This window comes from Eschrichtius robustus, chromosome 12 (genome assembly GCF_028021215.1).
Source record: "Eschrichtius robustus isolate mEscRob2 chromosome 12, mEscRob2.pri, whole genome shotgun sequence".
Classification (NCBI taxonomy): Eukaryota; Metazoa; Chordata; class Mammalia; order Artiodactyla; family Eschrichtiidae; genus Eschrichtius; species Eschrichtius robustus.
In genome coordinates, this window is record NC_090835.1 from 53,635,871 (window position 1) to 53,663,668 (window position 27,798).

Consider the following 27,798-nt stretch of genomic DNA (forward strand, 5'->3'; position numbering starts at 1 on the left):
CAGGTCACTGCTGAGCTACCGGGGGTGCCCCTGGACCCCAGCTGCCAGGTGGCCTTTTCCTGTCCATCACCTTTGCTTGTCCGTCCCCCCCATTTGCTAACAAGGCAAGAGTCACTGGATTGTTGTAGTACCCCATGTCCTGCGGTACTCATGTGGTAGAAATGCTGTCATAATTTTTTGTTTTGATTAAAAACCTCTTTTTTCCAAAGCCCGCTTCTCTTTATAACATATTCTCATTCCATTTTATCTTCAAGTTTGCGTACATTTTTACGGTTCGGGCTGGCTCATTTGCAAAGCTCTCTGGGGAACGGCAGTATTTAAAGATTCTTCTTGCTTGAGTCTTAGGAACTTTCTCAGCGTTATAAAGCCATTTCTTACTTTCAGTTTTCTTCTGCAGTGGAGAAAGACCGTTCTGCCACCTTCGGTCACCTCGGGACGGTTGCCATCACTTTACAAGCAGAAATCCATTGGTATTGGAGGGTGTGGGCACACAGGGGCACCCAGGAGAGGAGCAGAACTTGATGAGCGGGAGGGTGAGGATGTGACGAGCACGTGGGCCTGACTGTGGAAAGCAGACTTGGATCCACTGACCGTTACCGTTGTTGTGGATTTCACATCGGAACAGCAGAATCTGCAAACCCTTGACCCTAAAAGGGAAGGTGTTCTGTCTTTAAAACTCCATCAAAGCCTGGTTCTTCGAAATCTCCATTTCTCAGAGCCCCTGCTAACCATGGGTGCTTTGCGGGTGCCCACTGATGGGTGTTTACACGGCCAGTTGACCTCCTTCAGACCGACATGCCCTGTTGGGGACCCCTACCCTCCATCCACGCGCCCCCGTTTTGGACCCACACCAGAGGGTGCTCTCACCTTCTGCATATGGACTTGAGTTCCAGTGTGGGTGGAATTGGGGGTGTCCTCTAAGATGTTCACTGACAACGTGATGAATGAAACCAGCTTTTTTTTAAAAAAAAAGCTGATTATTCACTCAAGGTTGGATAAGAGACTTTTTGCAAGTTTTCCGAAGCTGCAGGAGACAGAAATGTTGCTGGATCCTTGTTTAAGCTTAGGGCACCGTTTGCTAAGGGTCTGTGCCAGTGAGGGGATGTGTGTCGGGCTCCCCGTGGCCTTTCCTCCCTTGGCGGGACTTCAGGGCCCCCAGGAGCTCTGGCCGCCAGTCGCCCTGGAGTGAGTCAGCTTCTGAGGCCTGTGCACCAGCCTCCATTCTCCTTGCTGGAGCCAGTGTCCCTGACGGTATCACCAGACACAGGAAATGTGATGTTGATTCAAGTGGGACAAGCTGGAGAGGTTTGTGTGCACAGTAATGTATGTTCTTCGTATGATGTGTCAGGATCTCGCAGAAGGCTTCTTGGCTCCTGGATGTCAGGGACCAGCTGGGTTTGGTTTCCAAGGAAGGCAGACAGCAGGAGAGGTTTGGTCCCTGTGGTCTGTAAGCATCTCCCTGCGAGTGTGGCAGTGGGTGGGAGGGGTGCACTGGCTTGTGGGCAGATGGGAGAATCACACTTTCAGAAGAAAGAACAATTCTTCACTTCATAAAACTTACTTGAGCTATTGATTTGTTTAGTTTACAATCAGTGCTTTGTGAGAGCAACTAATTTCAAGCAGGAACAATTGCACTCCAGATGGAGCTCCTTTTCTCTCTCTCTCTTTTTATTTTTTGGTTTTTGTTTTTAATTTTTATTTTATATTGGGTATAGTTGATTAACAATGTTGTGTTAATTTCAGGTGTAAAGTGATTCAGTTACACACATACATGTATCTGTTCTTTTTCAGATTCTTTTCCCATGGAGCTCCCTTTCTTGTTGAGATGTATAAGGACCTTGAAAGCTACGCCCACCCCCTTGAGTGCAGGAGGGTAGCGTGATTTGCTTTCGATTGTCCTTTTTCCTCCCACACAAGATACCCAGGCCTTGCCCTCTCCTGCTCCGCTGCCCTGGGTGGAGGGGATGTCTGCTAATATAGGTGACCACCCAGCAGGTCACTGCAAAGGAGGTAGCAGCTCCATCACCTTGGCATTGAAGGGAGTGTGTCTGAGCTCTCTGGCTTTGGTGGCAACTGACGGGAAACGCAAACTCACAGTGAAAGGAGACAGCCACCCTTTAAAACTTGCCTGAAACCCAGAGGAGGGGGAAGGAGCAGGGAAGGTCGGGAGGGCAGGTATATGGGAGGGTGGCCCTGCTTTAGCCCGTCGGACTCGTAACCACAGTGACCTTGGCCGCCATGGGCACTGCAGCACAGGAGCTGAAGCTGGAGGAGAGGTGGGGGCTTCCGGGCATTGACAGCAAGTGCTGGTTCCTGTTCCTCTGTCTCTGATTTCCCAGTGTGGAATCAGGGTGGCCCATGGCCCCAGACTCCCCCTCTGGTTAGTCTTCTCTGGACCATGGTGGGGGTCAGGGGCCCTCAGTTATTTCAGTATTTCTAGCAAAGCACCTTTCCAATGATGTCACATAGCACACATGACATGAGTCTAGGGAACCAGGCACATGATGGAAACTTGACTTGTGGCTGGAGGAAAGCCTCATGGCCTTGGGAATAATTTGAGCAGTATGTCTATGGTAAATGTCCATTTCAACTGAAATTTAAAAAATGCTACCCCAGTGAAAAGAGCACCGTATTTCCTCTGGAGTGTTGGTGAGGAAGGACCAGCACGTGTATGTGAGGTCGGACAATTATCAACACCTTGATCGCTAAATAACTTTTGTGTTTTGGAAGTAGATGAGCTGGTTCTGTCTAATGAGGTTGAAAATCATTAGTTTTTGCTTGGATATCTGGGCAAGTCTGTATCCTTTTATATTAAAATGTTTGGGCTCCCGTGTTTCTGTGTGTTAATAAGTTCATTATGTCTGACCAGTCAACAGTAATTAGAAACAATAATGTAGTGTTTTGTGTAGAGTGCTTTTGCTGACATAGAAACAAGTACTATGAGAACATACATAAATGAAGAATGGTGAATAAGATTATTTCTTTCAGCAGAATTGTGAGGACAGCTGTAATTGTAGCCAGAGTTCTTGGTAGTTAGGTATTAGAAAATTATGCGCTCAGCAATCCACCTTGCATATTTAATTAACTTGCCTGCTTTCTCTGTAATTTGGAAAACTGGAATCAAGCAATTGAATGAATAAAACTTGCACCAAGGGAAGTGCAGGGTCTGTTAGCCAGGTTGAAGCTTAGCATTATTATAAAATTTTGGACTTTTTCTTTACATTTTCATTTTTGTTTCCCTCCATAAATTAATGCCAGCACTGAGCCTTTTTTTTTTTTTTTTTTTTTTAAAAACACTTGCTGTAGTGATATTCACTAATGGGAATAGAAATAATTTCAGAGTAAATTTTCCCATAAATAAGGTAATGTCAGTTTCACGGGTGTCTGACTTCTGCTTATAAACAGAGAAATTTACATTAGCTGTAGTGCCCTGGGTTGTACAAGTTAACAGGAGAATATTATTTGGGAATAGCCAAGGTGAAGGGACTCACACTTGAATATTATAGTTAGTTTCTTAGAGGGCAGGAAGCTTTCTTGTCGGGGGAGGTGCTTAGGCTAGAAGGTTCACTCACAGGTGAGGGGGAAGATGAGAGGGCTCCTGAGGTGCTTAAAGATGGGGCCTGCACCCCAAAGATCGTCTTCTGCCCCACGGCCGGGAGGACCAGTTTATGGAGAAACTCTATCTGGGCAGGCTTGGGCTGGCTCTCTGCCCTTGCTAAGCACATGGGTTCGGTGCTGTGCTTCTCACTTCTCAGGACCAAGCTGGTGATTTTTACTGATGATCTCGTTTTAGCCAAACTCAGGCCCCGAATTGGTTTTGTCAGAAGATGAGAAAAGTGACACTGAAGATCAGGAAGAGACAGAAGTGGGCGTCATGGAGGATCAGCGCAGTGTAATCCTTCACCTCATTTCTCAGCTCAAACTTGGAATGGATCTGACCAAGGTAGGTGGGCGTGTCCCCTGGGGCTTGTGGCCAGTCGTCTGGGTGCCTTCTGTCCCTCACAGGCTTTCCCGCTCGGGAGATTCGGGATGCAGAGTGGGGAAAGGTCAGAGCTGCAGTCAAGTATGGATGTTCCAGGGATTATTGGAAAGGATATTTTATGTGAACGATCATCCCCAGAGCATGAGCCTTGCATTTGCTTCTCTGGAGGAGCTGCGATGCTTTGAGGGCAGGGAAAGCACACAAGATGATAAGGACAATTCAAGATGGGATTTCTTTGTCTCCTGCTGTGTCCTAGAGAGGATTAAAGGTGACCTAGAGAGATGGACGTGGCACATTGGCCACAGAGAGAAAACAGGAGGAAGGAAATGGTGTGGGCAAGAGTGAGGTCGCCTCCACCTGCACCACCACCCCTCCCACCCCATCCCCACCCCCGCCTCTGGGCAGCTGGCCACCTCCTGTTGCTGGCTGTCATTGGCCTTAACCCCATTGATGATCCAGACCTCACTGCCCACGTGGAGAGCTGTGTGCCTGCTGGTTGGTAGACACGCAATAACTCTTGTTGGTGCTGCACCCATCCCGGGAAACCTCGTTGAGAGGACCCAGCATCCTCCACGCTGATGGCCGGCGACGGCCCCCGTGGAGCCTCCCCCGCCTCCGGGCAGTGGCTTCGTTCTGGAGGCGAGAGGGAAGGCCGCTCTGCGTGCGGCTGAGAGGCGTGGGGGCATCGGGAGCGTTGTGGGTGGTGGGAGATGCCTGGACTCGGCTGTCCAGCCCACCCGGGTTCCCTTGCCCGTCCTAATGCTGATGCCGAAAGCTCGGCTTCTTTGCACCGGTGCCGAATCGAATCTTGGAGACAGAGTTTTGGGTGAAGTAGAAAAGAATAGCTTTATTGCTTTGCCAGGCAAAGGGGGACACAGCGAGCTCCTGCCCCTCAAAACTGTGTGTCTCAAACCAGGAGGTAAGGAGTTCAAGGGTTGGGTTGCTGATAAGGATCAGGGTGTGTGCAGGGCCTGCACTCCTCCAATCTGGCCTCAGGTGGTCTTCTGTGGAATGAAGAATGCTAACATTTTCCATTTGTTGGGGGTTATCTTTCTGCAGAAGAGCTCAAGGATATTATTATGTGTATCCCTTGAGGCGGAACCAGGACCCTGCCCCAAGGCTGCACTGTTGTTTCCTGGCTGCTCCTCCCTTGTCTCTGCATCCCCTCCCTTCCCTGATTAACAGCTGTTTGAAGGGCTTCCATGCCGGGGAGCCCCACAGGGTCCTGCTCAGTTTCGGTAGGTGCATTGTGATTAGGAGGGAGGGACATGACCACGGGGAGGGCGTGCTGGGAATGAAAGTTCTGGATCCCGGAAGGCCTACTTGAAATGGTTGGAGCCCCTGAAGGCACAGCCTGGGGAAACTGCCTTGAGGGTCGTGGGCTTGTTTGGCTGCAGGGAAGGGGCTGGATTCCACGAGCTCAGCTTGGCCTGGAGGCCAGACCAGCGAGAGGGAGGGGGCGGGTGAGACAGGCTCTTTGAAGAGGAAGGTGACAACAGGGAGCCTCAGAGGGGACTGAAAAGCCTTTTCTTGGGGATGTTCTTATGGGTTTGATCATGAGGGAGTCTTGACATCCTGGGGACCTGCACTACTTTCCATGGGATTGGGGACCCATGCTGGGCAGTGTGACCTGGAAGGTTCCCTTGTCTCCCCTTTCCCTGCCCTCTGCTCGGGGGCTCCACACACCAAGCTGACCTCCTGCTGCCTTCCCTTAATTTCTGTCTCCTGGCCGTGTAATTTGCATCCTTTCTGCTAGAAGAATCGTTGAAGTGCTTGCCTTTTAAAAAGCCCCCTCTCTGATTCCTGTGGATGGTGTAGACCACTCAGACGGAGCTTTGAGTGAAGACCTGGGGGCTGGAATCTGGGCCGTGACATCACTAATTTGACCCCAAACCATGTTTCCAAACTCTGGTTCACAGCCCGTTTTGTGGGTTGTAAAACCAATTTAGTGGGTCAGATGATCATTTCTAAAAAATGAAATAAAATACATTAGAAAATACCAGAGTGTACAGCAGGTGAAACTTTTTCGTTCTGTTGATACGTGTGTACTGGGTCACCGTGTGAAACATATTTGCATCGTGGATCATATTCTATAATTCAATGTAGACTCCTGAGTGATACAGGAGAGAGACTGTCAGAGTAAGCGAAGTTGCCCAGGTCAGATGTGGAGAAACCCAACAGCACCGAGGGGACTGTATGACGGCAGGTGGAGTGTCTCAGAGACATCACCTTCTGGCTCCTGTGTTTTATTTTTAAATTTTTTTTATTTGGCTGCGCCGCACAGCATGTGGAATCTTAGTTCCCTGACTGGGGATCAAATCCATGCCCCCTGCAGTGAAAGCTCAGAGTCCTAACCACTGGACCTCCAGCGAAGTCCCTCTTGTTTTAAAATATGGAAATCATGAGAAGTGTACATTGCCTTTTCCTAAAAGAGCAAACGTGTTTATCCAACAGTCAGCTATCAGAAAGAAAAACTTATCTAATCTATTGTTTATTAACTTATTTACTGGAAAGAAGCTGTTATTCAGAAACCAAGGGAACATTTGACAAGCTGAAATACTTGTGAAAGGAAGAGGGAAACCTTTTATTGTCCCATGAGGCTTCTGGGCTTTTGTTGCCCTGCCCTGTAAAGATGTTGATGAAATTGTATGTTTCCTTTTTTTAAAAAAATTTTATTGAAGTATAGTTGACTTACAATGCTGTGTTACTTTCTGCTGTACAGCAAAGTGATTCAGTTATACATACATATATATTCTTTTTCATATTCTTTTCCATTACGGTTTATCATAGGATATTGGATACAGTTCCCTGTGCTATACAGTAGGACCTTGTTGTTTATCCACCCTATATGTAATAGTTTCCATCTGCTAATCCCAAACTCCCCCTCCATCCCTCTCCCACCCCCTTCCCTTTGGCAACCACAAGTCTGTTCTCTGTCTCTGAGTCTGTTTTGTTTCATAGATATGTTCATTTGTGTCGTATTTTAGATTCCACATATAAGTGATATCATATGATATTTGTCTTTCTCTGTCTGACTGACTTCACTTAGTATGGTCATCTCTAGGTCCATCCATGTTGCTGCAAATGGCATTATTTCATTCTTTTTAATGGCTGAGTAATATTCTATTGTCTGTATGAACCACATCTTCTTTATCCATTCATCTGTCGATGGACATTTAGGTTGTTTCCCTGTCTTGGCTATTGTATATAGTGCTTCTATGAATATAGGGGTGCATGTATCCTTTTGAATTATGTTTTTTTCCAGTTATATGACCAGGAGTGGGATTGCTGGATCATATGGTAGTTCTAGTTTTAGTTTTTTAAGGAATCTCCATACTGTTCTCCATAGTACAGCTGTATCAATTTACATTCCCACCAACAGTGCAAGAGGGTTCCCTTTTCTCCACACCCTCTCCAGCATTTGTTATTTGTAGGTTATCTCTTTCCTTATTGTCTCTTCCCCTCTTCTTGGCTCTTGTCTGTGTCATTCAGTTAAGCTTGTGCTAAGCTGGCAGTGGACGAGCTTGGCCTGAATGGCACTTGGTTCGATGAGCAGGCACCCTGGAGAGGTTACCTTCCTCGACTTGAGGGTGAAGCTCTGATCTCTCCGTAAGATAAGCACGCAGCCCATCTTTGTGGAGGTGTCCAGCGCAGCTGCATTCCCAGGTCACCAGCCTCACTGGGCCTTGAGTGCTGTATTTTGCTTTAGTTCATTAACTGTGGTCATCAGTTTCCTGGGCAAGTGACCAGTGGGGTTGTACAGCACCCCATGCTCAGAAGCATCCCAGGCTTGGTTTACTGCTCTGCTGTTGCTGTCTTGAAATTCTTAATCATTTTGAACAAGAGGACTTGCATTTTTGTTTTTCACTGGGCCCCCCAAAGTAGGTATCTGATCCTGCCTCCAGAAGCACCCTCGTCTGTCCTCCTTCCTCAGTTGTGGTTCCAGAAGCCCAAGTTGCTCGTGAATTCCTCCACTGGATAACCTGCTACAATTGCACAAATCATGGGTAGCCCAGGAAGGAAAACGAGGGAGAAACGAGGAGCCACAGAAGACGGAGGGCACAGAAGGGCTCGTTGACGAAGGGACATGTAGGTTGAGCCTGAAGGGTGAGTGGGCAGTAGTGGAAGGAACTAGAGGAAGGGCATTCCTGGCGGAGGGAACAGCATGGGCGAAGCCAGAGCGTGCAAGGCGGTGAGGCTGGGGAGGGGTGTGTGCTGGCGGGGCACGCGGGAGCCTGGAGTGGGGGCTATAGGGTTGGATCTGCAGAGCCTTGTGGGCCGTTGAAGGAGGGTGAACTTGATCCTGAGGGTGATGGGAAACCTCTGGAGGCCTTGGAGCGGGTGAGAAACGTGTGTTGTTCAGAGTTGCTGCCCTGCTAATTTGTGGGCTCCAGGGAGGGGGTGCCCACAGGATGCAAGGTTGAGCTTGGGGGTTTATGATGATTTTTACCTTGTTTTCAGGGCTATGAAAGGCAGCCGTCAGTAATGCATGTGCTCTCTCATCTAACAAGTACTTATTGAGTACTACACCTGCCAGGTACTGTTCTAGGCGCTGGGAGTGCAGCAGTGAACAAAACAGTTAGAATCCACGCCTCGCGGAGCTTGTGTGATGGTGGAAAGAGACAGACAATAAACTAGAGAGAGAAGAGAAAAGAATGTGGAGATGCAAACACAGTGGAGAGACACGGAGCATGGCGGGTGGGGATTGAAAGCTGATGGGGCGGGTGAGCTTCTTAGAGGAGCCGCTCAGCGCAGGATTCTCCAGGTGTCACTGGAGTACAGGCCAGGTGAAGATGAGGAAGCCAGCCAGGTGACCATGTAGTGGAAGGCTGTTCAGGCCAGAGGGGTCAGGGAGTGGACAAGGCCCAAGGAGGCCCTTGCCTGGCATTTTGAGGACGAGCAGGGAGGCCATTGTGTCTGGAGCAGAGTTGACCCGCGTGGGTTGGCAGGAAATTAAATTGGCAAGACAGCAGGGGCTGGATCGGAGCGCCTCGTCGGACATTGTGAGGACTTGGGGTGTTATTATGGATGATATGGGTGGCCGTCGGAGAGCTTTGAACAAAGGAATGCAGGGCTTTCCTTGTATTTTAAAAAGATTATTTTGACTCTTTTGTAGAAAGTAAACTGGGACAGGGCAAGTGGGGTGCAGGCAGCAGGGTCAGGGTGGGAATGGAGGAGGTGACAGACAATGGCAAGGGCAGTGGCAGTTTCTGGGTGTATTTAGAAGACGTGCCAGCAGGCTACAGGTATCCTTTTTTTTTTTTTTTTTTTTTTTTCAGGTATCCTTTTTGCATGTGGTTTGGTTGTAAGGTATGAGCAAGAGAGGAATAAAGAATGACTCTAAGATTTCAACCTGAGCAACTGGAATAATAAACATTAGAGCTGCTGTTTGTTTCAGTGACCTATTGCTGAGGGATTGACCACCCTAAACAAAGTGGCTTAAAATAACCATTTTATTTATGTTCACAGTCTGGGGTGGGCTCAGCTGGGTGGTTCTTTTGCTGGTCTTGCCAGTGGTCACTGGTGTGCCTGTCATCAGCTGGTGGGCTGGTTGTAGGCTGGACGTGGCTGGGACAGCTGGGCCTCTCTCTCCCCATGAAGTCTTGTAACCTTTCTGTCTCCATGAATCCTTCCCACATGGTCTGTCCAGCCGGGTAGCCAGACTCTTACATTGTGGCTCAAAGCTCCCAGGAGGTCCGAACTGGATGCTGATAAGCCTTGGGCCCCAAACTGACACTGTGTCACTCCCACTCTGTTGATTAAAGTGCCACAAGGGGACTCTGCAGGGGTGTGAATTCCAGGGGCTTGGGTTCATCGAGGGCCACCAGTGGAGCAGACCACCACCCCTGCTTACCAAGGGGGAGAGGCTATGGGAAGAGGAGGTTGGGGTGTTTGGGGGGATATCCCAGATTCAACCTTGGGTCTGTTGGGTCTGAGGGATCCATTCACTCTGCATCCAAATTGAGAGGATGTGTAGGCAGCTGAGTATAGAAGCCTGGGGTTTGTGAGTGAAGCTTGGGTACCAGTTTGAGAGTGAACAATGTGCAGAGGGTGGTCCAACTCAGGAGATGGCAACCCCCCTTTAGGGAGTGAGTAGAAATGTAGGGGGAAAGTCCAAAGGCCGAGTCCGGGGAATCTCCAGTATGTGAAGGCTGGAGAGATGAGAAGGGTCCAGCAGAGGAGACTGAGGAGGGTCAGCTGGGGGGGGAGGGGATGGGGTAGGAAGCAGAGGACCATGATGACATGAAGTCACACACAGGCAGTGTTTAAAGGAGAAGGGAGTTCTCCGCTGTGAGGCACTGCTGCCGACACGCCTGCAGAGGGACCATTGCCTTTGTTTTGGTCAAAGTTTGATTAGGTGGCTTCAAGGGAGGATGGGGAGAAAAGTGGTGACAGGGAGTAAAGATGGCGTTTCAAGGAGCTTTGATGCAAAAGGGAAGCAGAAAATTGGGACGAAGGTCTGGAACTGAGAACTTTGGTTTCTGAAGATGTTTGAATGCTGATGGGAACGGTCGGGAGAGAGGGCGGGGATGCCTGCGGGAACTTGAGAGGGGAGGGGCCTGGGATCCCGTGCCGGGCGGAGGGTCTGTCCTTAGCTAGGACAGTCCACCGTTGTAGCAGGAGGCAAGCAGCAGAGCGGAGGGGCGGGGACCCCGGGGGACCCTCAGGAGAGCTCTGTGTTTACGCACGTGGCTCTGAGCCGGGACGCGCCCCAGCTGTTAACCTCGCTTCTGAATGTCTCTGTTTCCTTGCCTGTAAAGCAGGGGTAATCGCGTCTTGCTCCCACATCTGCACAGCCACGTGTCAAGGATTCAGAGCACTGAGGGTGATGAAGAGGGAAGGGCTGTGAGAGATTTGGGGAGGGAGGAGGCAGCAGGGATGAGTAGCCCTCTCAGGCGGAGGAAGGAGGTGGCGGGCTTGCCCCTCGCCCCGCCCGGGGGCGGGGCACGTAAGGATTCTAGGTCACGAATTTAAAGTGAGACCAGCCAGCATGTGTCTCTTTTCTCCAGTTAAGTCGAGCTGCCAGGTTGAGGCTCGGAGAACGTGAGGAGGTGGATTAAACCAGAGTTGGGGTTTACTGGCTGACCCCCCAGAGGGAGAGAGGGCCGAGGGGCCCGGGGGGGGGTGTGTGGTGGTGGTGGCAGATCAAGGGAGTGAGTGTCAGGTGGGGCAGGGATGCCACGCTGGACGTGGAGGGAAATGAGGCGACAGGGGATGGTGGACATGATGGGGTCGTGGGGCTGGGGCTGCGATGGAGTGAGCTGGACGTACGGGGCGATGGGTGGAGGGGGGTGCTTGAAATTGAGATTTTGGGGGGTGGTGGTTGTGGGGAACAGCAAGGTCCAGGGTGGGCCTGTGACCTCTATGGATTCCTCAAGGGATTTGGTCTAAACTCAAATTTTACAGATTCAGATGGGGCAGAGATCTGCTGGAATCGGGGATTGTGAGCCCTTCCAGAAGGCATAACTGATTCCATAGAGCAGGTGGGAGTCTGGGGCTGCAAACTGTGGTTGAAACTAGTGCAAAGCAAAGGGTGGATTGAACTCTCCTTGGGTGCCCCTTGCACATCCTGTCCTCAAGGATGTTAGACAAGGTTTGTACATTGAGAGAGAAGCTTGCTGAGATCGTTGTGAAGTTTCTATGATTCTTAAAGAATTATTTAAATGGTTCCAGTAGAGCTGTTTGTTGAACCAAGAGGAGACGTGGTTTGTGGTTGCAGTTTGTGTGCCCCCTGGTTGGAGAATTGCCTTACGACAGACATCCACGTGCCCACCACTGGGTTCAAGGGCGAGAACATTCTCATGGCCTGCGTTCCTGTTCACGGATGCATAACCTCCCCCAAGGTCGCTGCGTTGTCTTGTACTTCCTCCACAAGTGGCTTCTTGGTGTTATAATGATACAGTGGACATCTTGAACTCAGAGCTTTTTCCTTTGATTGAATTATTTTATTAGGCTAAATTTCCAGTGTCAATCACAGCAAGCACAGATTAATAGTGCTGTGCTTAAGCTCCTTCTTCTAAGGGGGGAATTTGCCCGGGTCCACACGGTTGTCGCTGCCAAGAGATGAACCTCGGCTCACAGTTTCTGACTCTCCTGCAAGCTGGGCCCTTTTTTAAAAAAAATTAATTTTATTTAAAAAAAATTTGTATTGAAGTATAGTTGATGTACAATGTTGTGTTAGTTTCAGGTGTACAGCAAAGTGATTCAGTTATACATATATATATATATCTATTCTTTTTCAGATGGTTTTCCATTATAGGTTATTACGAGATATTGAGTAGAGTTCCCTGTACTATAACAGTAGGTCCTTGTTGTTTATTTTATATATAGTAGTGTGTATCTGTTAATCCCAACCTCCAAATTTATCCCTCCCACCCACCTTTCCCCTTTGGTAACGATGTTTGTTTTCTATGTCTGTGAGTCTATTTCTGTTTTGTAAGTAGGTTCATTTGTATCATTTGTTTTAACTAGTGCCTTTCCTGATGTCCCAAGCACCATGAGATGCGCATGAAGGGAGCTGGCCCTTTAAGGAAACCAGGGGGAGCATTCCTTCGGCCTTTGGCAGTGTGAATCCTCTCCTGTTCATTTTGTAAGGCTGGATTTTTGTGTACGTCCCCTGGTTTCCTTAAAGGATTGCACAGGTCAATCTCAGGTGGTCTTGGCCTCCCTTCCTTGCTTGTTTGCACTGGGTAGGTTTCCCAGACTGAGAACAGAGTATTATGTAGATGACTCTCAAGGTTATTAGGTTAACTGATGTTTCTTTGGAGAAGTCGCACCTGCTCTGGCCTTCCTTAGCGGAGGCCCACTGTGCTTCCCTTTGTGGGGAAGGGACAGACCATTGCTCTTTCGGGGGACCCTTTGACTTTCTCTATGGGTGATCAATTGTTTCCAAGTTCTAAGATCCCAACCCAAACATAAGTTATTTACTTCTAGATTGATGCAACTTTAGCCATAATTAATTGTTCTCTCAGTCCTGAGTGCAGATCTCCTTCTTTTTTTTTCCTTTCCCCAAAGTAGTTTATTGTCTTAATTATGTTAATGGCAGAAAAGGCAGCCCTGACTGATGGCTCAATAATCTGCAGTAGCGATTGCAGCCATTTGGCTGCCATGAGTCTGAGCAGCTGGGCCGTCGCTCACCTCTCGGTTGGAGGCAGACAGTCCAGTTATTCCTCACCACTTTGTGGCTCCCTGTAGGCAGTGTCCACCGCCCAAGAAACAGATGATTAAGTGACTTATTGGCAAAGGGACCAACAAGAAGTCAGGGAGGTCATAGGAGAGAGAGAATCCACTTTAATGAAACGTCTTGCCCAGAGTGGTCAATGTGCTGGCTTGAAAGGACATAGATTGGGTATTCTGCACAAACACCAGCAAGAGATGAAAGGGGAGATGGTCACCCCACTCCTGCCCCATTCTCCTCCATCTCTCTGGGAATTCTGCTTTTCCCAGCACGGACAACGCCACAGCATCACTGTCAAGTGCAGAATACATGCCTCGAGGGTTGAACCTGTTGGCTGTGAGACCACATTCCCTGGGTCTTTCATTTCAGGAGGGTTGTCTTTGACAATTAGTAAGTTCTCAGGTATTGCATCCCTAGTAGAGCCTTTTTTTTTTTTTTCTTTTTCTTCCAACTCTTCATTTAGCACATTTTCCAATCTACAGGAGAGTTGCAAGAATAGAACAATGAACTTCCACATATATGCTTCACCTTTATCGGCCAATTGTTAACATTATGCCACTTTGTATTTTTCTTTCTTCTTTCCCCTCTCCCACTCTCTCCCTGCTTCCTCTCTCTGTCCGCCACACAGCAGGTACACACGCACATGTATGTATGTGTTTATTTTTTGATGAGCCATTTCAGAGTAGGTTGTAGACATGACACTTCTCCCTGACATCCATCAGTGAGTGGACCTCAATGGGCCATCAGTGACCTAACAAGGTCATTCTCCTACACGACACATTTGTCACGCTGGGGAAATTTAACACGGCTATGATACTGTTGCTTACACGCCCATAGTAAAATTTCCCCCCAGTTGTCCGAATAATGCTCTTTATAGCATTGATAAGAGCAAAAAGAGCCCTGTAGATGCTACAATGGGGGTGTGTGATGGGTACAGTGAAGGAGGGGGTGGATGCAGGAGCAGGAGCTGTCAGAAAAGACCTCATAGAGGAGTTTACCTTCTATGAGCTGGTAGCTGTTTCTCATTAGACAAGGGCAGGAGGGAGGGCAGGAAAAGGAAACAGGAGTGAACTCGTGCGTGTGTGTATGTGTGCTTGTGAGGGGAGGGCTGGGGCAGAAAGTGAGGGATACTGTGAGACTGGGGGAGGTGGGGGCCAGGCTGGACTTTGTCTTATAGAGATTTTAGAAAGATGACTCTAGCTGTGGTGTGGAGAAGAAATAGTGGCGGGCGTGACAGCTGGAAGGTGGGTTAGGAAGCGTCAGCTGTACTTTTCCAGATAGGGGGCACCATGAGTGTCCTTTCTTAGTTGCCGATGGTCTCCCTCCCGTCTGCACATTAATGACAGTCTTTGGGCTGGTGGATTGCCTTGTCATCCAGGAAGAGTAGAATGGACTAGAAGGTGGGGCTCTCATCCCACCTTTTCCCCCTGGGCTGCCTCCTGACCCCTGCATGTTAGGGGCAGGAGAGGGGGTGGCCCAGCTGTCCCGGTTCTGACGTCCAGTGACCGCTCACCTCCCTCGTCCTCTGAGGGGAAGAAGATGCTCTCATTGGCCCGAAGCAGAGAATCGTGATGTGTCGGGCGATGGACAGAACTTGGGGGGCAGTTGGGAGCCCTGAGGTTCCCCACGCTCTCCTACACCTTCCCTGCCTTGTCGCCAGTCTGTCCCCTCACCTGTGAGACCAGGGCCTTGACCTGCAGCATCCCGAAGGGGTTTTCGGGTTCTGATGCCGAGCGATTTGGGATTCTGCGTGGCGTTCTTTTTTCTATTTGTTTTGTTTTGTTTTATTTTTTAGAATTTCACTTATTTATTTATTTATTTTTGGCTGTGTTGGGTCTTCGTTTCTGTGGGAGGGCTTTCTCTAGTTGCGGCAAGCGGGGGCCACTCTTCATCATGGTGCGCGGGCCTCTCACTATCGCGGCCTCTCTTGTTGCGGAGCACAGGCTCCAGACGCACAGGCTCAGCAGTTGTGGCACACGGGCTTAGTTGCTCCGCGGCATGTGGGATCTTCCCAGACCAGGGCTCAAACCCGTGTCCCCTGCATTGGCAGGCAGATTCTCAACCACTGCGCTACCAGGGAAGCCCTATTTGTTTTGTTTTAATCCTTCAGCTTCTGAGTTAAGAAATGCTAAGTTAGGGGAAATGCCTTAAACTCTTGCCCTTTTCCAAAGTACCCCATGAGAGCGTTAACATCCACGTGATTCTTTCCTTTTAATTTCAGTCTCGGGTGCAGCCCTGAAAATTCCTGTCCAGAGGTGGGATTGTTGTCGGAGACGCCCCATCCCACGGGGTCAGGGAGGAGGAGCCCAGGTCATGGGACTGTCTTCACGTGGAGTTCCTCAGTGTAACTCTGCACCCCACCCTTGCCCTCCATCAGAGGGCCCCCTGCCTGGGAGGGAGCGCAGGAATGGAGTGTTTCAGGAAGGTCTGGAGATGCGGACCTTGGTGGCTTCTTTTCTTTTTCAATTGATTTGGTCGCATTGGCGGGGGGTGGGGGAGTTCCAAGGTTGCTGAAATCCACAGCCTCAACCTGCACATCCTGGGTGGGGAGCATTCCTGGGGGGACCTTGAGTGGCTCTGTGGGGGCAGGCATGGGTGGCACAGCCGGGCCCCCGTGAGCCTCATGAGAAGGGCAGGCCCCACAGGGCATGGGGATGGCAGCTGAGCTTGACCTGTTCCCAGGCAGAGACGTAGGAGGTCATAGCAGTGGCGTCTGAAGGCGGTTCTGAGCCAGGATGCACTTTTCCCGGCCATCTCACATCCTCAGGCTGCCAGATGCTCAAGTTTGTCAAGTTGTGGCTGAAAGAAACTTAGGAAATCTCCATTAATTTGCATAGTTGTGTTTTAAATAATGTTTCTTCTTCTAGTTTATTATAAAATTTATAAAGCAGAAAGATACTCAGAAGGAATGTAAAAATCACTCACTTCTGTCACCCAGAGAGACATGTTAAATTTGATGTGTTGCTGTGATACTTGGGTTGTGTTACATGCTCATTTTACATCTGGCTGCTTTTCGACTTAGCGAGGGTGCATTGTCCTCTGACATAGTTTTCAAGTGGGACAGAAAAGCATTAGAAGGGGTACTAGCCTCACCTCCCCAGCGGGCTGGGCTTCCCCCAGTTTCCTCTGAAATCTCTGCTTTGCTGTCTGTCTCATGTACGCCTGTCTGTCGGGACACCTCACTTCCAGGGTATCTCCATCTTCCCCTAGGAAGGGTCCCAGCAGGCTGAAGTGGGGGCCAGGTCACAGATCTGTGTGTGTTATTGTTGGTTAGCAATGCTTTCGTGGGAGTTGGGGCCTATGATGTGACAGAAGGACAGACTTGGCCATGTAGGGAGGAGTGTAAACCAGCTGCGTGACCTTGGTGAACCCCTCCCCTCACCTGGACGGTTCAAGGGGGAGCCAGCGGGTCAGGGCCGGCCTTCCAGCTTCAGAACCCCGTGACTCCCACCACGGGGAGCAGAGTGAGATGTTCCAGGTCAGCGCAAGCTTGTCTTGCAGCCGAGGGGTGGAATGGTAATACCCCATAACTACGTCATCAGATCACTGAGGGGGTGGTAGCATATCAGGGATGGTGAGGGCTTACCAGCTTCCCAGAAAGTCCATCATTTGCTTTAAGTGACCTGATCCTTGGGTTCTAGGCACTTGGGTTGTATGGTGCCTGAGGGACCACTTGGATCCACTTTGGACCCGTGAGGAGTCCCTTAGTGCCTGACAGAGCATCCAAGTTTCTACCTGTCTTCAGTAATGGGGCCAGTGACATACCGAGGGGATGGCCCCTGTGCCAGTCCATTTACCAGAAGCTTCAGTATTAAGTGCCAGCCTACTTCTTTGTAACTTTCTGCTCATTTCTTCTGGCCCAGCCTAGGGGGCAGCCTCTACCCATGGCCCCTCTTCTCCGTGGCAGCCACTGTGGACACTGCCCGCTAGCTGGCCTTGCCTCCGGAGACATGGGTCGGGCCCTTTCCACATTCCTTCCCTGCCCTGATCCTGTGAGGGTTTATACGCTGCTCTTCCTACAGAGATCTCCAAGCAGATGTTCTTAGTGGCGGGTCCTGCTCTACCTGGGCCCCCCTTAGATGCAGCACCAACGAGCCCCAGTATCCGTGTTTGTGGGAACACACTGAGCACCCGCCTTGGTTGTGCCTGATGGCAGGAAGAATACAAAAAAGCCCTTTGGAGCTATTTTCTTCACGTCTCTAAATGATGGGGTGTGAAAGAGGGCTGCGTGTTAGCAGGGCACTGGCCATGGAGGGAGGGACAGAGGCTGTTGTTTCAGCCCAGGTGAGCAGAGAGGAAAATGGCTCAGAGCAGTCTAATCCATGAAGCTGGGTTGATGTTGATGCCACCGCTGCAGCCACTTCCAATTTTTTGGATGTTCTCTCCTCTGATTTGTCATGTGTGCGCAAATCAGAGGAACTGGTCCCTGGCACCCGCCCTTAGGACCTTGCTCGACGGGGGTTGCAGCCTTGCTTTTTTCCTTTCCAGCTTTCTCTCCTGCACCCATAGGGCTTGCTGTCTGACTTTGTCTCCTCTGGCCGCAGGTGGTGCTTCCCACGTTCATTCTCGAGAAGCGGTCCTTGCTGGAGATGTACGCAGACTTCCTGGCACACCCAGACCTGCTGCTGGCTGTCGCCGCAGGGGCCACGCCACAGGACAGGGTCATCGGCTTCGTGGAGTATTACCTCACCGCCTTCCACGAGGGCCGCAAGGGCACCCTGGCCAAGAAACCCTACAACCCCATCATCGGCGAGACGTTCCACTGCTCCTGGGAGGTTCCCAAGGACAGGGTCAGGCCCAAGAGGACTGCTGTCCCTGCTGCCTCCGGCCATGAACACCCGATGGCCGACGACCCCTCCAAGAACTACAAAATGCGGTTCGTGGCCGAGCAGGTGTCCCACCACCCGCCCGTCTCCTGCTTCTACTGTGAGTGCAAGGAGAAGCGGCTGTGTGTCAACACTCACGTATGGACCAAAAGCAAGTTCATGGGCATGTCCGTGGGGGTCTCAATGATCGGGGAAGGTAAGCCAAATCGCTGGGTGGAGTTGGGCTCTGACCAAGGGACATTTGTGTACCTGATGGACACTTGAGGATTTGTGTGTGGAGGCCTTTGTTTTTATTCCGTTACGGAATTGGGAGTAAGTGGGCGGGTTGGAAATATGGATGGGTTTTGCTATTTGGGAACCAGGTTCTGGTCATTTCCCAAAGCGGCCGAGGTGATGGGGTAAGTGGGATGCAGCTGTTTGCCTCTTAGGCTGCCCACCTGGATCTTCACCTGCTACTCGTGTGTGAGCCGCCTTACAGAGCCTTTTCTTTCCAGCTCTGTATGAATGTTAGAGTTGGCTTCAAATCTATGAGAACACATTTTTCTTCATTCTCACCAGTTTCTGGCTCATAGACAATGAGGATCATAGTGCTGCCTATTCAAAATCTGCTCATAAATAATTCCCAAGGCAAATCTCTGGACGCTGGGCTTGCAGTTCTGAAGGGAAAACCCAGTATAATCAGACCACTCGCGGATCACACGTTTCTCTGTTAGCAAATAGCTGTGAATGAAGGTTATTCATTGTTTGAGGGAAACTGTAATCATCCTTGTCAAATTCAGGAACCTGTGTTAGTGGTTCTTCAACTTCTTTTGAGTCATAAATCCCCGTGAGATTCTGGCTGTAGACTCTCAGGAAAAAGAAAAATCCAGCACAGAATTTGGCTTTCCGTTTCAGGGCATACACGGCTCCTTGGAAGCCCTTTCCAAACCTCAGGAGATGAGAACACCTTTCATTGACTTAGCACGCTCTTACTGAGCGCCTACTGGTTGCCAGCCATTGTCTTGGGGGCCATGGGTACTTGAATGAGCAAAACAGACAGAAGAATCTCTGTTCTCACAGAGCTCTCTCTTCTGCTGGGGAAATACAATTGTGTAGTGCTTTGGAAGGTGATAAGTTCTCTGGAGAAAAATTAAGGCGGGAAGGGACGTGGAAATAAAATAAAGGATCTAGGAATGGTGGGGAGAGAGCAGTGGGGCTTTGGGATGGGTTGGGGTGGCAGCTGGGAAGACGTCACCGAGAAGGTGACAGTTCAGCAAAGACCGGGGTTGGGGATGAAGGACCCAAGAAGGTGATGAAGGACAGGCTTTGTCGATTACCCGGGGAGTGCGTCTTGGTGGAGAAAACAAGGCCAGAGGCAGAGGGGCCAGAGGCAGGGGCATCCCGGCATGCTGGTCCGAGACAGGAAGCCTGTGTGGCCGGAGCCGGGAGAAGGGAGGTGGGAGGGAGAAGATGCCGTCGGAGAGGTGACTGAGTCCAGGTCACCTGGGGCCTCAGGGGGGCCACTGGCAGGGATGTTGGCCGTCCCACTAAGTGAGCTGCCAAGTCTTTGCGGGCTTTGAGCAGAAGAGTATCATGATCTGACTTGCAGTTTAGCAAGATTGTTCCAGCTGCTTGTTGAAACTAGACCATAAGAGGGGGAAGGCGATGCAAGGAGACCAGTTAGGAGATTATGATAATAATCCAGGCAAAAGGCGATGGTGGCTTGAACCAGGGCAGGAATGGTGCGGAGGTAACACAGGGTGGGAATCTGGATGAATTCTGAAGTGGAGGGATCAGATGTGGGGTATGAGTGAAAGGTGATGCCAAGGCTTTTTTTTTTTTTTTTTAAAGATATTACATAATCATTGACGCTATTCCCTACATTGTGCACTGCGTACCCGTGACTCATTTATTTTGCAACTGGAAATATGTACCTCTTAATCTCCCTCATCTATTTCTCTTCTCCCCTCTGGCAACCACCTGTTTGTTCTGTGAATCTATGACTCTGTTTCTGTTCTGTTCTGTTTGTTCATTCGTTTTAGATTCCACCTATAAGTGAAATCGTATAGCATTTGTCTTTCTCTGACTTATTTCACTTAGCATAGTACCTTCTAGGTCCATCCCTGTTGTCACAAATGGCGGAATTTCATTCATTTTTATGATTGAATAGTATTTCATGGTATACTTATACCACAATTTCTTTATCCATTTGTCTGTTGATGGGCACTTAGATTGTTTCCATATCTTGGTTATTATAAATAAGGCTGCTATGAACATAGGGGTGCATATATCTCTTTTAATTAGTGTTTTCATTTTCTTTGGATAAATACCCAGAAGTGGAATTGCTGGATTGTATGGTGGTTCTATTTTTAGTTTTTTGGGAACCTCCATACTGTTTTCCATAGTGGCTGCAACCATTTACATCCTACCAACAGCGTAGGAGGGTTCCCTTTTCTTCACATCCTTGCCACCATTTGTTATCTGTGATCTCTTTGGTGATGGCCATTCTGACAGGTGTGAGGTGATACATCATTGTGGTTTTGATTTGTATTTCCCCAATGATTCGTGACGTTGAGCATCTTTTCATGTGCCTCTTGGCCATCTGTTGTCTGCTTTGGAAAAATGTCTATTCAGGTCCTCTGCCTATTTTTCAGTTGGGCTGTCTGTTTTTTTTTGACGTTGAGTTGTATGAGTTCTTTGTATATTTTGGATACTAACCCCTCATCGGACACATCTGGATTGGATGTGAGGTATGAGAGAAAGGTGACACCAGGCTTTTGACCTGAGCAACTAGAAGGATGGAATAGCCATTAACTAAGGTGGGGAAGACTGAAGAGCGGATTAGTTTGGAGGCAGAGCACAGGAGCCCAGTTAGGTTGTGTTGGGGTTTAGACATCTGAGAGGGGGCTTGAGCAAACAATGTCCCTACAGGCCAGAGTTCTGGGGGAGGTCCCAGCTGAGGTTAAAGCTTGTCATGTAAAGCCTGGAGACTTGTATGTATTGCGTGTCTGTGTCGTGTGAAGGTTCGGCCTCTGATGTTCGGGATCTCGGCTGCCCTGTTCCTTCCAGGCAGCCTAGGGTTTGCAGCCTTCATTCACTCTGCACAGCCCTGGACACACTCTTAAGGCTGTGTGTGTGTGGGACACGACGTAACACCCTCTGCTGAGACCCTCGGCTGTGGCATCCCTGGAGCAGAGCTGGGATTTGCTGCCCTCACTTCTTCTCTCTGCTTGAAAATTCTACTTAGAACTTCTCAGTGAAGAAAGCAGAAGGAAGATTCTGGAGAGAAACTGTGGAAGGCCCCTTCCTGGCCACCCCCCCACCCCCATGTATTCCTGCTGTCGACGGGCCTGGAGAGGGTCAGGGGACCGCCTCTCATTCTTGTGAGGCTTTAAGTTTGTCTCAGTCCTTTCAGTAGCTACGTCCCCCTTTCTTTCCTATTAATTAAATGTGAGCTCTGTAACACACAATTTTTCGGATTTTTCACACAAAATGCTTCTAAGAATCCCCAGACTTCAAAGCCAAAGGTTCAGGTTCCTGTCCTCAGGGCTCCTTTGGGGGAGGGGTTATGGGGAGTGTGAATGGGGGAGGTGGGATGCTTTTCTCTCCTCACTCCATTCCCTGCACTGACCCAGCACCTTCCATGAATTTGTTGGTTGGGCATGAAGTGACATTTTTTTCCCACCTTTCATTTTTTCTTTCTTTTTTTTTTTTTTAACTTTTGGCTGCCGTGCAGCTGATAGGATCTTAGTTTCCCAACCAGGGATCAAGCCCGCACCCCCTGCATTGGAAGCGATGAGTCCTAACCACTGGACTGACAGGGAAGTCCCTCCAACCCTTCATTTTAATTAATTAATTAATTTATTTATTTATTTTTGGCTGTGTTGGGTCTTCGTCTCTGTGCGAGGGCTTTCTCTAGTTGTGGCAAGCGGGGGCCACTCTTCATCGCGGTGCGCGGGCCTCTCACCATCGCGGCCTCTCTTGTTGCGGAGCACAGGCTCCAGACGCGCAGGCTCAGTAATTGCGGCTCACGGGCCTAGTTGCTCCGCGGCATGTGGGATCTTCCCAGACCAGGGCTCGAACCCGTGTCCCCTGCATTGGCAGGTGGATTCTCAACCACTGCGCCACCAGGGAAGCCCCAACCCTTCTTTTTAAACATTAGATGGGTCCACTTGAAATTTTGTATGTAAATACATGGGCTTACATTTTAAGTTATTGCCCTAAGGCTGTGGCCTATTTGGCTATGATAAAATGCCATTATCAAGTGCTTCATTATGCCTTGAATTCCCCGAGGTTGTAGCTCAGAGACCTCCCCCGAATGGTCCCTCAGCTCTGACACTGAAAGGCCCTAAGCATGACACTGTTGAGCCAACCTCGAGATGACATCCATCCGTGGATGGAAGTAGAGGCCCCTCTGCTTGGTACCCACCCTCACCGCTCGGGACAGAGCTCATCCAGCTTCTCTTGAAACCCCTCCTCTCCAGAACTCCAGACCAGCGCCCAGTAAATGGCACAGCCTCTGAATTGGGTCTGTGGGGACAGGCAGGGACCCGTTTGCCCATAAATGCCGGCACTGTGGGCCCTGAAGACCAGTTCCCCGGAGTTGCTTTCCGTGATTCTGTGCTTTCTTTCCAGAGTCAACACCCTGTCGGAATATTTTGGTTCCTCAGAGTTATTTTAAATTTATCGGTTGGAAAATCTTAGTGCTTGGCCTTACGTTTATTGATAAATCAATTTGTGGGACTTAAAGCAAAAATCTCCCAGCTTGAGGACTAGCTATGTCCCGGAAAGATGGATTATTCAGTGTTTTTCAGCTTCTCTCAGCTCTTAGGCTAATTAAAAAGGAGCTTTCATTTGTGAGGCCATTTGCAAGTCTAGTTTTAATATAGTCTTTTATTCATTATTAGGGACAGATTTTTGTATGCAATCCTGAAAAAAAGAGTCCTGGGAAGGCATAATTGCCGGTGATTTAATGAGTGAGCGCACATTTATGGATTTTCAGAAAAGAGCCTGGGAGTGTGGTCTTGCCAGTGCTTTAAACCAGCCTTGCTCTGGGGCTCACTCTTCTGATTTCTCTGGACTTGCGGAAGTTTCACCTTGGTTTGGAAGAGGTTTTTCTGAAGACGAGCGGGAGGAAGGTGCCTCCCACCTGGCTCCCCATCCCCCATGCGCATCACCCGTCAGCAGATTTTGTGATTTCTTCTTTGTTCCCAAGTGGAAGTACCACTGCTGAGAATTCACCTGCCAAGAGATGGGGGTGTGATCAGGATTCCAGCGGTGTAGCAGGCTGCGTGCCCTGAGCTGAGTTTCAGTGTTGCCTTTTTTACGGCCCCGTGAGGTGCGGGTACCGTTATCCCTGCATCACGGATGAGGCAGCTGAGGGGCAGAGAACTTAAGGTCACCAGGCTGGCGAGGGACGGAGGAGTTGGCATGATCCTCTAAGATCTCATCTAGGGCTTTTAAAAAAGGGTGGCGTATGCTCCAGGTAAGTATGTTCTAAAGAAAATATCAGTGGTATGATCCTACCTCACCGAGTTTATATTCGTGAATGAGACCAGGAAGACTCAGCACGTGGCGCTCGTGGCTGTCGCGTGGTCCTGGTCCGCAGAGAGAGGCCACCGCAGGATGTGCAAATGGGTGGGGGTCCCCAAAGTACGGCAGGTCAAAGGCTGGAAAGGCTGACAGCAGAGGGGGACATCGTAGACATCGGGGGTGGGGCAGTGCTGTCAGGGGACATTTGGGCCCCTGGGAGGACTTTACTGCCACATAGTCCATCAGCATGGAGGGTGAGGATGGGGGACGGAGAGCTGCCTTCTCTGGGCCCTGGAAGGCAGGTGACAGAGGGACCGGCAGCCTCCTCCTCAGGGTCTCAGGGCCCCTCCCGCTGCCACAGGCCCTGAGACTACGAGGGTGCGGCTGGCACTCAGGGAGCCGGAGGCTTGCGAGTAGAACTGGGGCGGAGGGGTGGGTGGGTAGTCTGCTGGAGTCTCTCTCTTTCCAACTTCCACTTCCGGTTCCTCTTGACTGTTGGTGTCAGACCTGTTCGGCATGAACTTACCACCTGCTTCGCTCTCTTCTTAGCAGCCTAGTTCTAGGAAAGGCACAAAGTGGGCTTGGAAACAAAAAGTATACCAGGCCTGGCCATTCTTCTTCCAGGGTCCTGAGCACAAGCTGAAAGAAGCGACACATTGGTGTCGAATCCTCCTTGCAGACACAGGTCCACCCTTGTGCATCACAGGACAGGGCCTCAGCGGTCACCTGGGGCAGCTCTGCCCCCTGAACTGTGGGGAGGGGTAAGTGACAGAGGGAGGGTGTTCGGTGGCCCAAGGCTTGGCTTTGGGGAAGATGGTGTAATTTCATTGAGAGCTCTGGTGAGTGGGGAGGTGGGGAGAAGTCAGTGTGCTCTGATATTCCGTGTATTTGGTGTAGTGGAGTCTTACTGTCTGTGCATTTATGTTACATGTACTCAATTCTCTTCCTGGTTAAGGAGAGAGATTTAAATGTTGCTGCAATCTCTGCCCCCCAGTCCTGCCCACGCGACTGTGAGTGACCTGAGTCTGCTTTTTCTCGGAGGGGTGGTCTTCTCTTCCACCTGTGCCCATGTGTGAGCACCTGCCTCCCTGGGGGAGGTCACGACCCCCAGATGCACATGGGCTCGTCCCCTGGGGTTTCCACACCAGCCCCCTGTGTCTGTGGGTCAGCAGGTGTAACTTTGCTGGACTTACCTGGGGGTGAGGTTGCGGGTTCTGGACAAGCCTGGTTTGTTCCACAAACTGTGGCTCATGGGCGATGTAAGGAGTTTTTAAGGGTAAATTGAGTGACTCCTGAGTACATCTTCATATTGACTTTGGAAACTCAGCATTCGTGATCCCTTTGTACCTTTAGTCCCCTCTCCTCAGACTCTCCTGGCGAGCTCCCAGGGCTGAAAGGGACACACACACATACACTGTCTCTGCTGGGCAGATTCTAGCTCTGTTGATTGATTGATTTTTTTTAATTTATTTTAATTTTATTGAAGTGTAGCTGATTTACAGTGTTGTGTTAATTTCTGCTATACAACAAAGTGACTCAGTTATACGTATATGTGTGTGTGCGTGTGTAGATATACATTCTTTTCCATATTCTTTTCCATTATGGTTTATTACAGGATGTTGAATATAGTTCTCCATGCTATACAGTAGGACCTTGTTGTTTATCCAGTCTATAGATAATAGTTTGCATCTGCTAACCCAAACTCCCACTCCATCCCTCCCCCTTGGCAACCACAAGTCTGTTCTCTATGTCTGTGGGTCTGTTTCATAGATAAATTCATTTGTGTCATATTTTAGATTCCACATATAAGTGATATCATATGGCATTTGCCTTTCTTTGTCTGACTTAACTTCACTTAGTATGATAATCTCTAGGTCCGTCCATGTTGCTGCAGATGGCATTATTTCATTCTTTTTTAGGGCTTAGTAATCTAGCTCTGTTGATTGAGATGCTTATCTAGCCTCAGAGAGAAGTACCGACCAGTCAAATTACTTAACCCCTGAGTTTCCGTTTCTACCTCCTCATTTAAAAATGATAATAATTAATGCTGTGTTGAATGGTTGTGAAGCTCACAGAAGACACTGCATGTGAAGCCCCTGGAAGTGCTGGGTGGCCAGGAAGGGTCCCCCAGGGCACATGGAGCCCCCCCTCCTTGCTCTTTCCAGTGGAGGAACCAGGGGCCCAGGGAGAGGACATCACTAACACCTCTAGTCACATAGTTCCGGCCGAAGGACAGAACTGACCTTCCTGAGACTCTTGCTGCACTTGACCATTGCAGGCCCAGAGTGGGCAGGAATAGAGCTGGGAGGGCTTTTCTACAGGGAGCGAAGCCCCAGTGCGGGGTGGGAGGCCGAGAAGGCCCCTCACACAGAGCAAACCTCAGCGAGTCAGGCGTGCTGGTTCCCAGGCCTTTGCCAGCCCAGGAGGTGCTGCCCTCAGCTGGGGGGGCCCTGTGGGTGCCCGACCGGACAAGCCAGAGCAGGGGCTGGGTGTCAGTGCACCAGCTGTACAGTAGCCCCGGGAGATGGCGCCTGTCGGGGTAGTTCACGGCAGCCTTTGAGAACTTGTTCAAAACTGTGGTTCCTTTCCCTAGAAACAGAGACAAGCCCACGTCATTTTGCATTGTTTCAAGAGGATCAGATCTCTCCAAGACTAGTACTTGGCTCCCAGCCTGGAGAACCTCTGATCAAGGGGTGGGTGCCCCCCCGGGTGGTGACAGCAGCTGTGCACTCTGCTTTGTAACTTCCTGAGAACCTTTGAGGTTGTCTCTGCTGCTCTCAGGATAAAGGCAGAACTCCTTAACAGGCTTTTTCAAAGTTTAAAGACAAGGCCTGGCCCCTGTAGACCTGGGCAGCCTCCGTACCTATACCCACCACTTCCCTTTCTTCCCTGGGGCCCTTTTCTCAGACCCCCGTGCTCACCCGCTCCTTCCCACCACGGGGCCTTTGCACATGCCTCCCCCTGCTTCTACTTTCCCTCCCCTCTTCCTCAACTCAACTCTTACCCAGCTCGAGTGTCCCTTCCGCCGGGAAGCCTCCCCTCCCAGCTCAGCTCCTGCTGCTGGAGGCCCCGGGCACCTACCCCTCCCACCCCATCACAGTCACAGTTTTGTGTTTGCGAGTGCTTCATTCACGCCCACCTTTCTCTTTGGCTCCTTGAGGGCAGAGAGCGGGTCTGTCTTGCTCACCATGTGTTGTTCTCAGCGTCTCTCATGCAGTAGAGATGCAGCGAATAGATAAATGGCACGTGGGTGGCCGGCCTTTGCAGAGGTGGGAGGCGTGACGTCTGTTGCAGGAGTGTGTTTGGTTTCTCATCTTTGCGTCTATGGTCCCCAGTGATGCCCAAAGCTCAGCTTCTCTGTGCACCGGGGACCGGGGCTGAATCGAATCTCAGAGACATAATTTTGGGTGAAGTAGAAAAGGATAGCTTTATTGCTTTGCCAGGCAAAGGGGGACACAGCGGGCTCCTGCCCTCGAAAACTATGTGTCCCAATTGGGGAGGATTTGATGAGGAGTTTTATAGCAATGGTTCAAGGGTGGGGTTGCTGACAAGATTAGGGTGTGTGCAGGGTCTCAGGTGCTATTAGGTCTCCTCATCTTGAGTAGCTTCTCTGGTCCCTTTCATCTCGCCTCCGGTGGTTTCTTGGCTGCACCTCCCTGGATTAGCAGCTGTTGCAATCTGCCCTTTGGAACTCAGGGAAGGTCATGGAGGCTACAAGAAACGGGAGACAAAAAGGCCTCCGTGCCCGGGAGCCCCTCAGGGTCCTCCTGGGTTTCACCAGCTGCGCTTTCCTGGTGTGCGAGCCTAACCCTTCCCTCCTGTCTTCCTCAGGTGTGCTGCGTCTCCTGGAGCATGGGGAGGATTATGTGTTCACCCTGCCCAGTGCCTACGCCCGGTCCATCCTCACCATCCCTTGGGTGGAGCTCGGAGGAAAAGTCAGCATCACCTGCGCCAAGACCGGGTACTCAGCGACAGTGATCTTCCACACAAAGCCTTTCTACGGGGGGAAGGTCCACAGGTAGGAGGGGCCAGGGAGACTCCGTCTCTGTCCGATCACGATGCCCCAGGGTTTCTTGTCTGCATCAGAAGACTGGGTTCCAGCCGTGGGATGAGTTGAAAAATCAAGATCAAGTTAACAGATCTGTTTCAGATGACATGTCTCACCGGGCAGCGTCTTGAACTCTCCCCAGTCTGGTGATGTGTTGGCGGAACATGCCCCAGAGAACAAAGGGCTTCTGGCGTTATGGTAACCTCTCGCGCTTCCGAGGCCCGAGGCCCGAGGCCTGACCTGCACTGATGCA

The 27,798-nt window shown here is 50.2% G+C and overlaps 1 protein-coding gene across 3 annotated transcripts in view; it reads left to right on the forward strand.

The window, feature by feature from the left end:
• The window catches only part of OSBPL10 (oxysterol binding protein like 10), a 375,172-nt gene that overhangs the window by 337,536 nt on the left and 9,838 nt on the right, over window positions 1-27,798 (forward strand). For all 3 annotated transcript variants that reach the window (XM_068558344.1, XM_068558342.1, XM_068558343.1), the window contains exons 7-9: window positions 3,794-3,943; window positions 17,705-18,182; window positions 27,329-27,515. In XM_068558344.1, coding sequence (XP_068414445.1) covers window positions 3,794-3,943; window positions 17,705-18,182; window positions 27,329-27,515 — 815 coding nt within the window. The remainder of the gene's footprint in view (window positions 1-3,793; window positions 3,944-17,704; window positions 18,183-27,328; window positions 27,516-27,798) is intronic.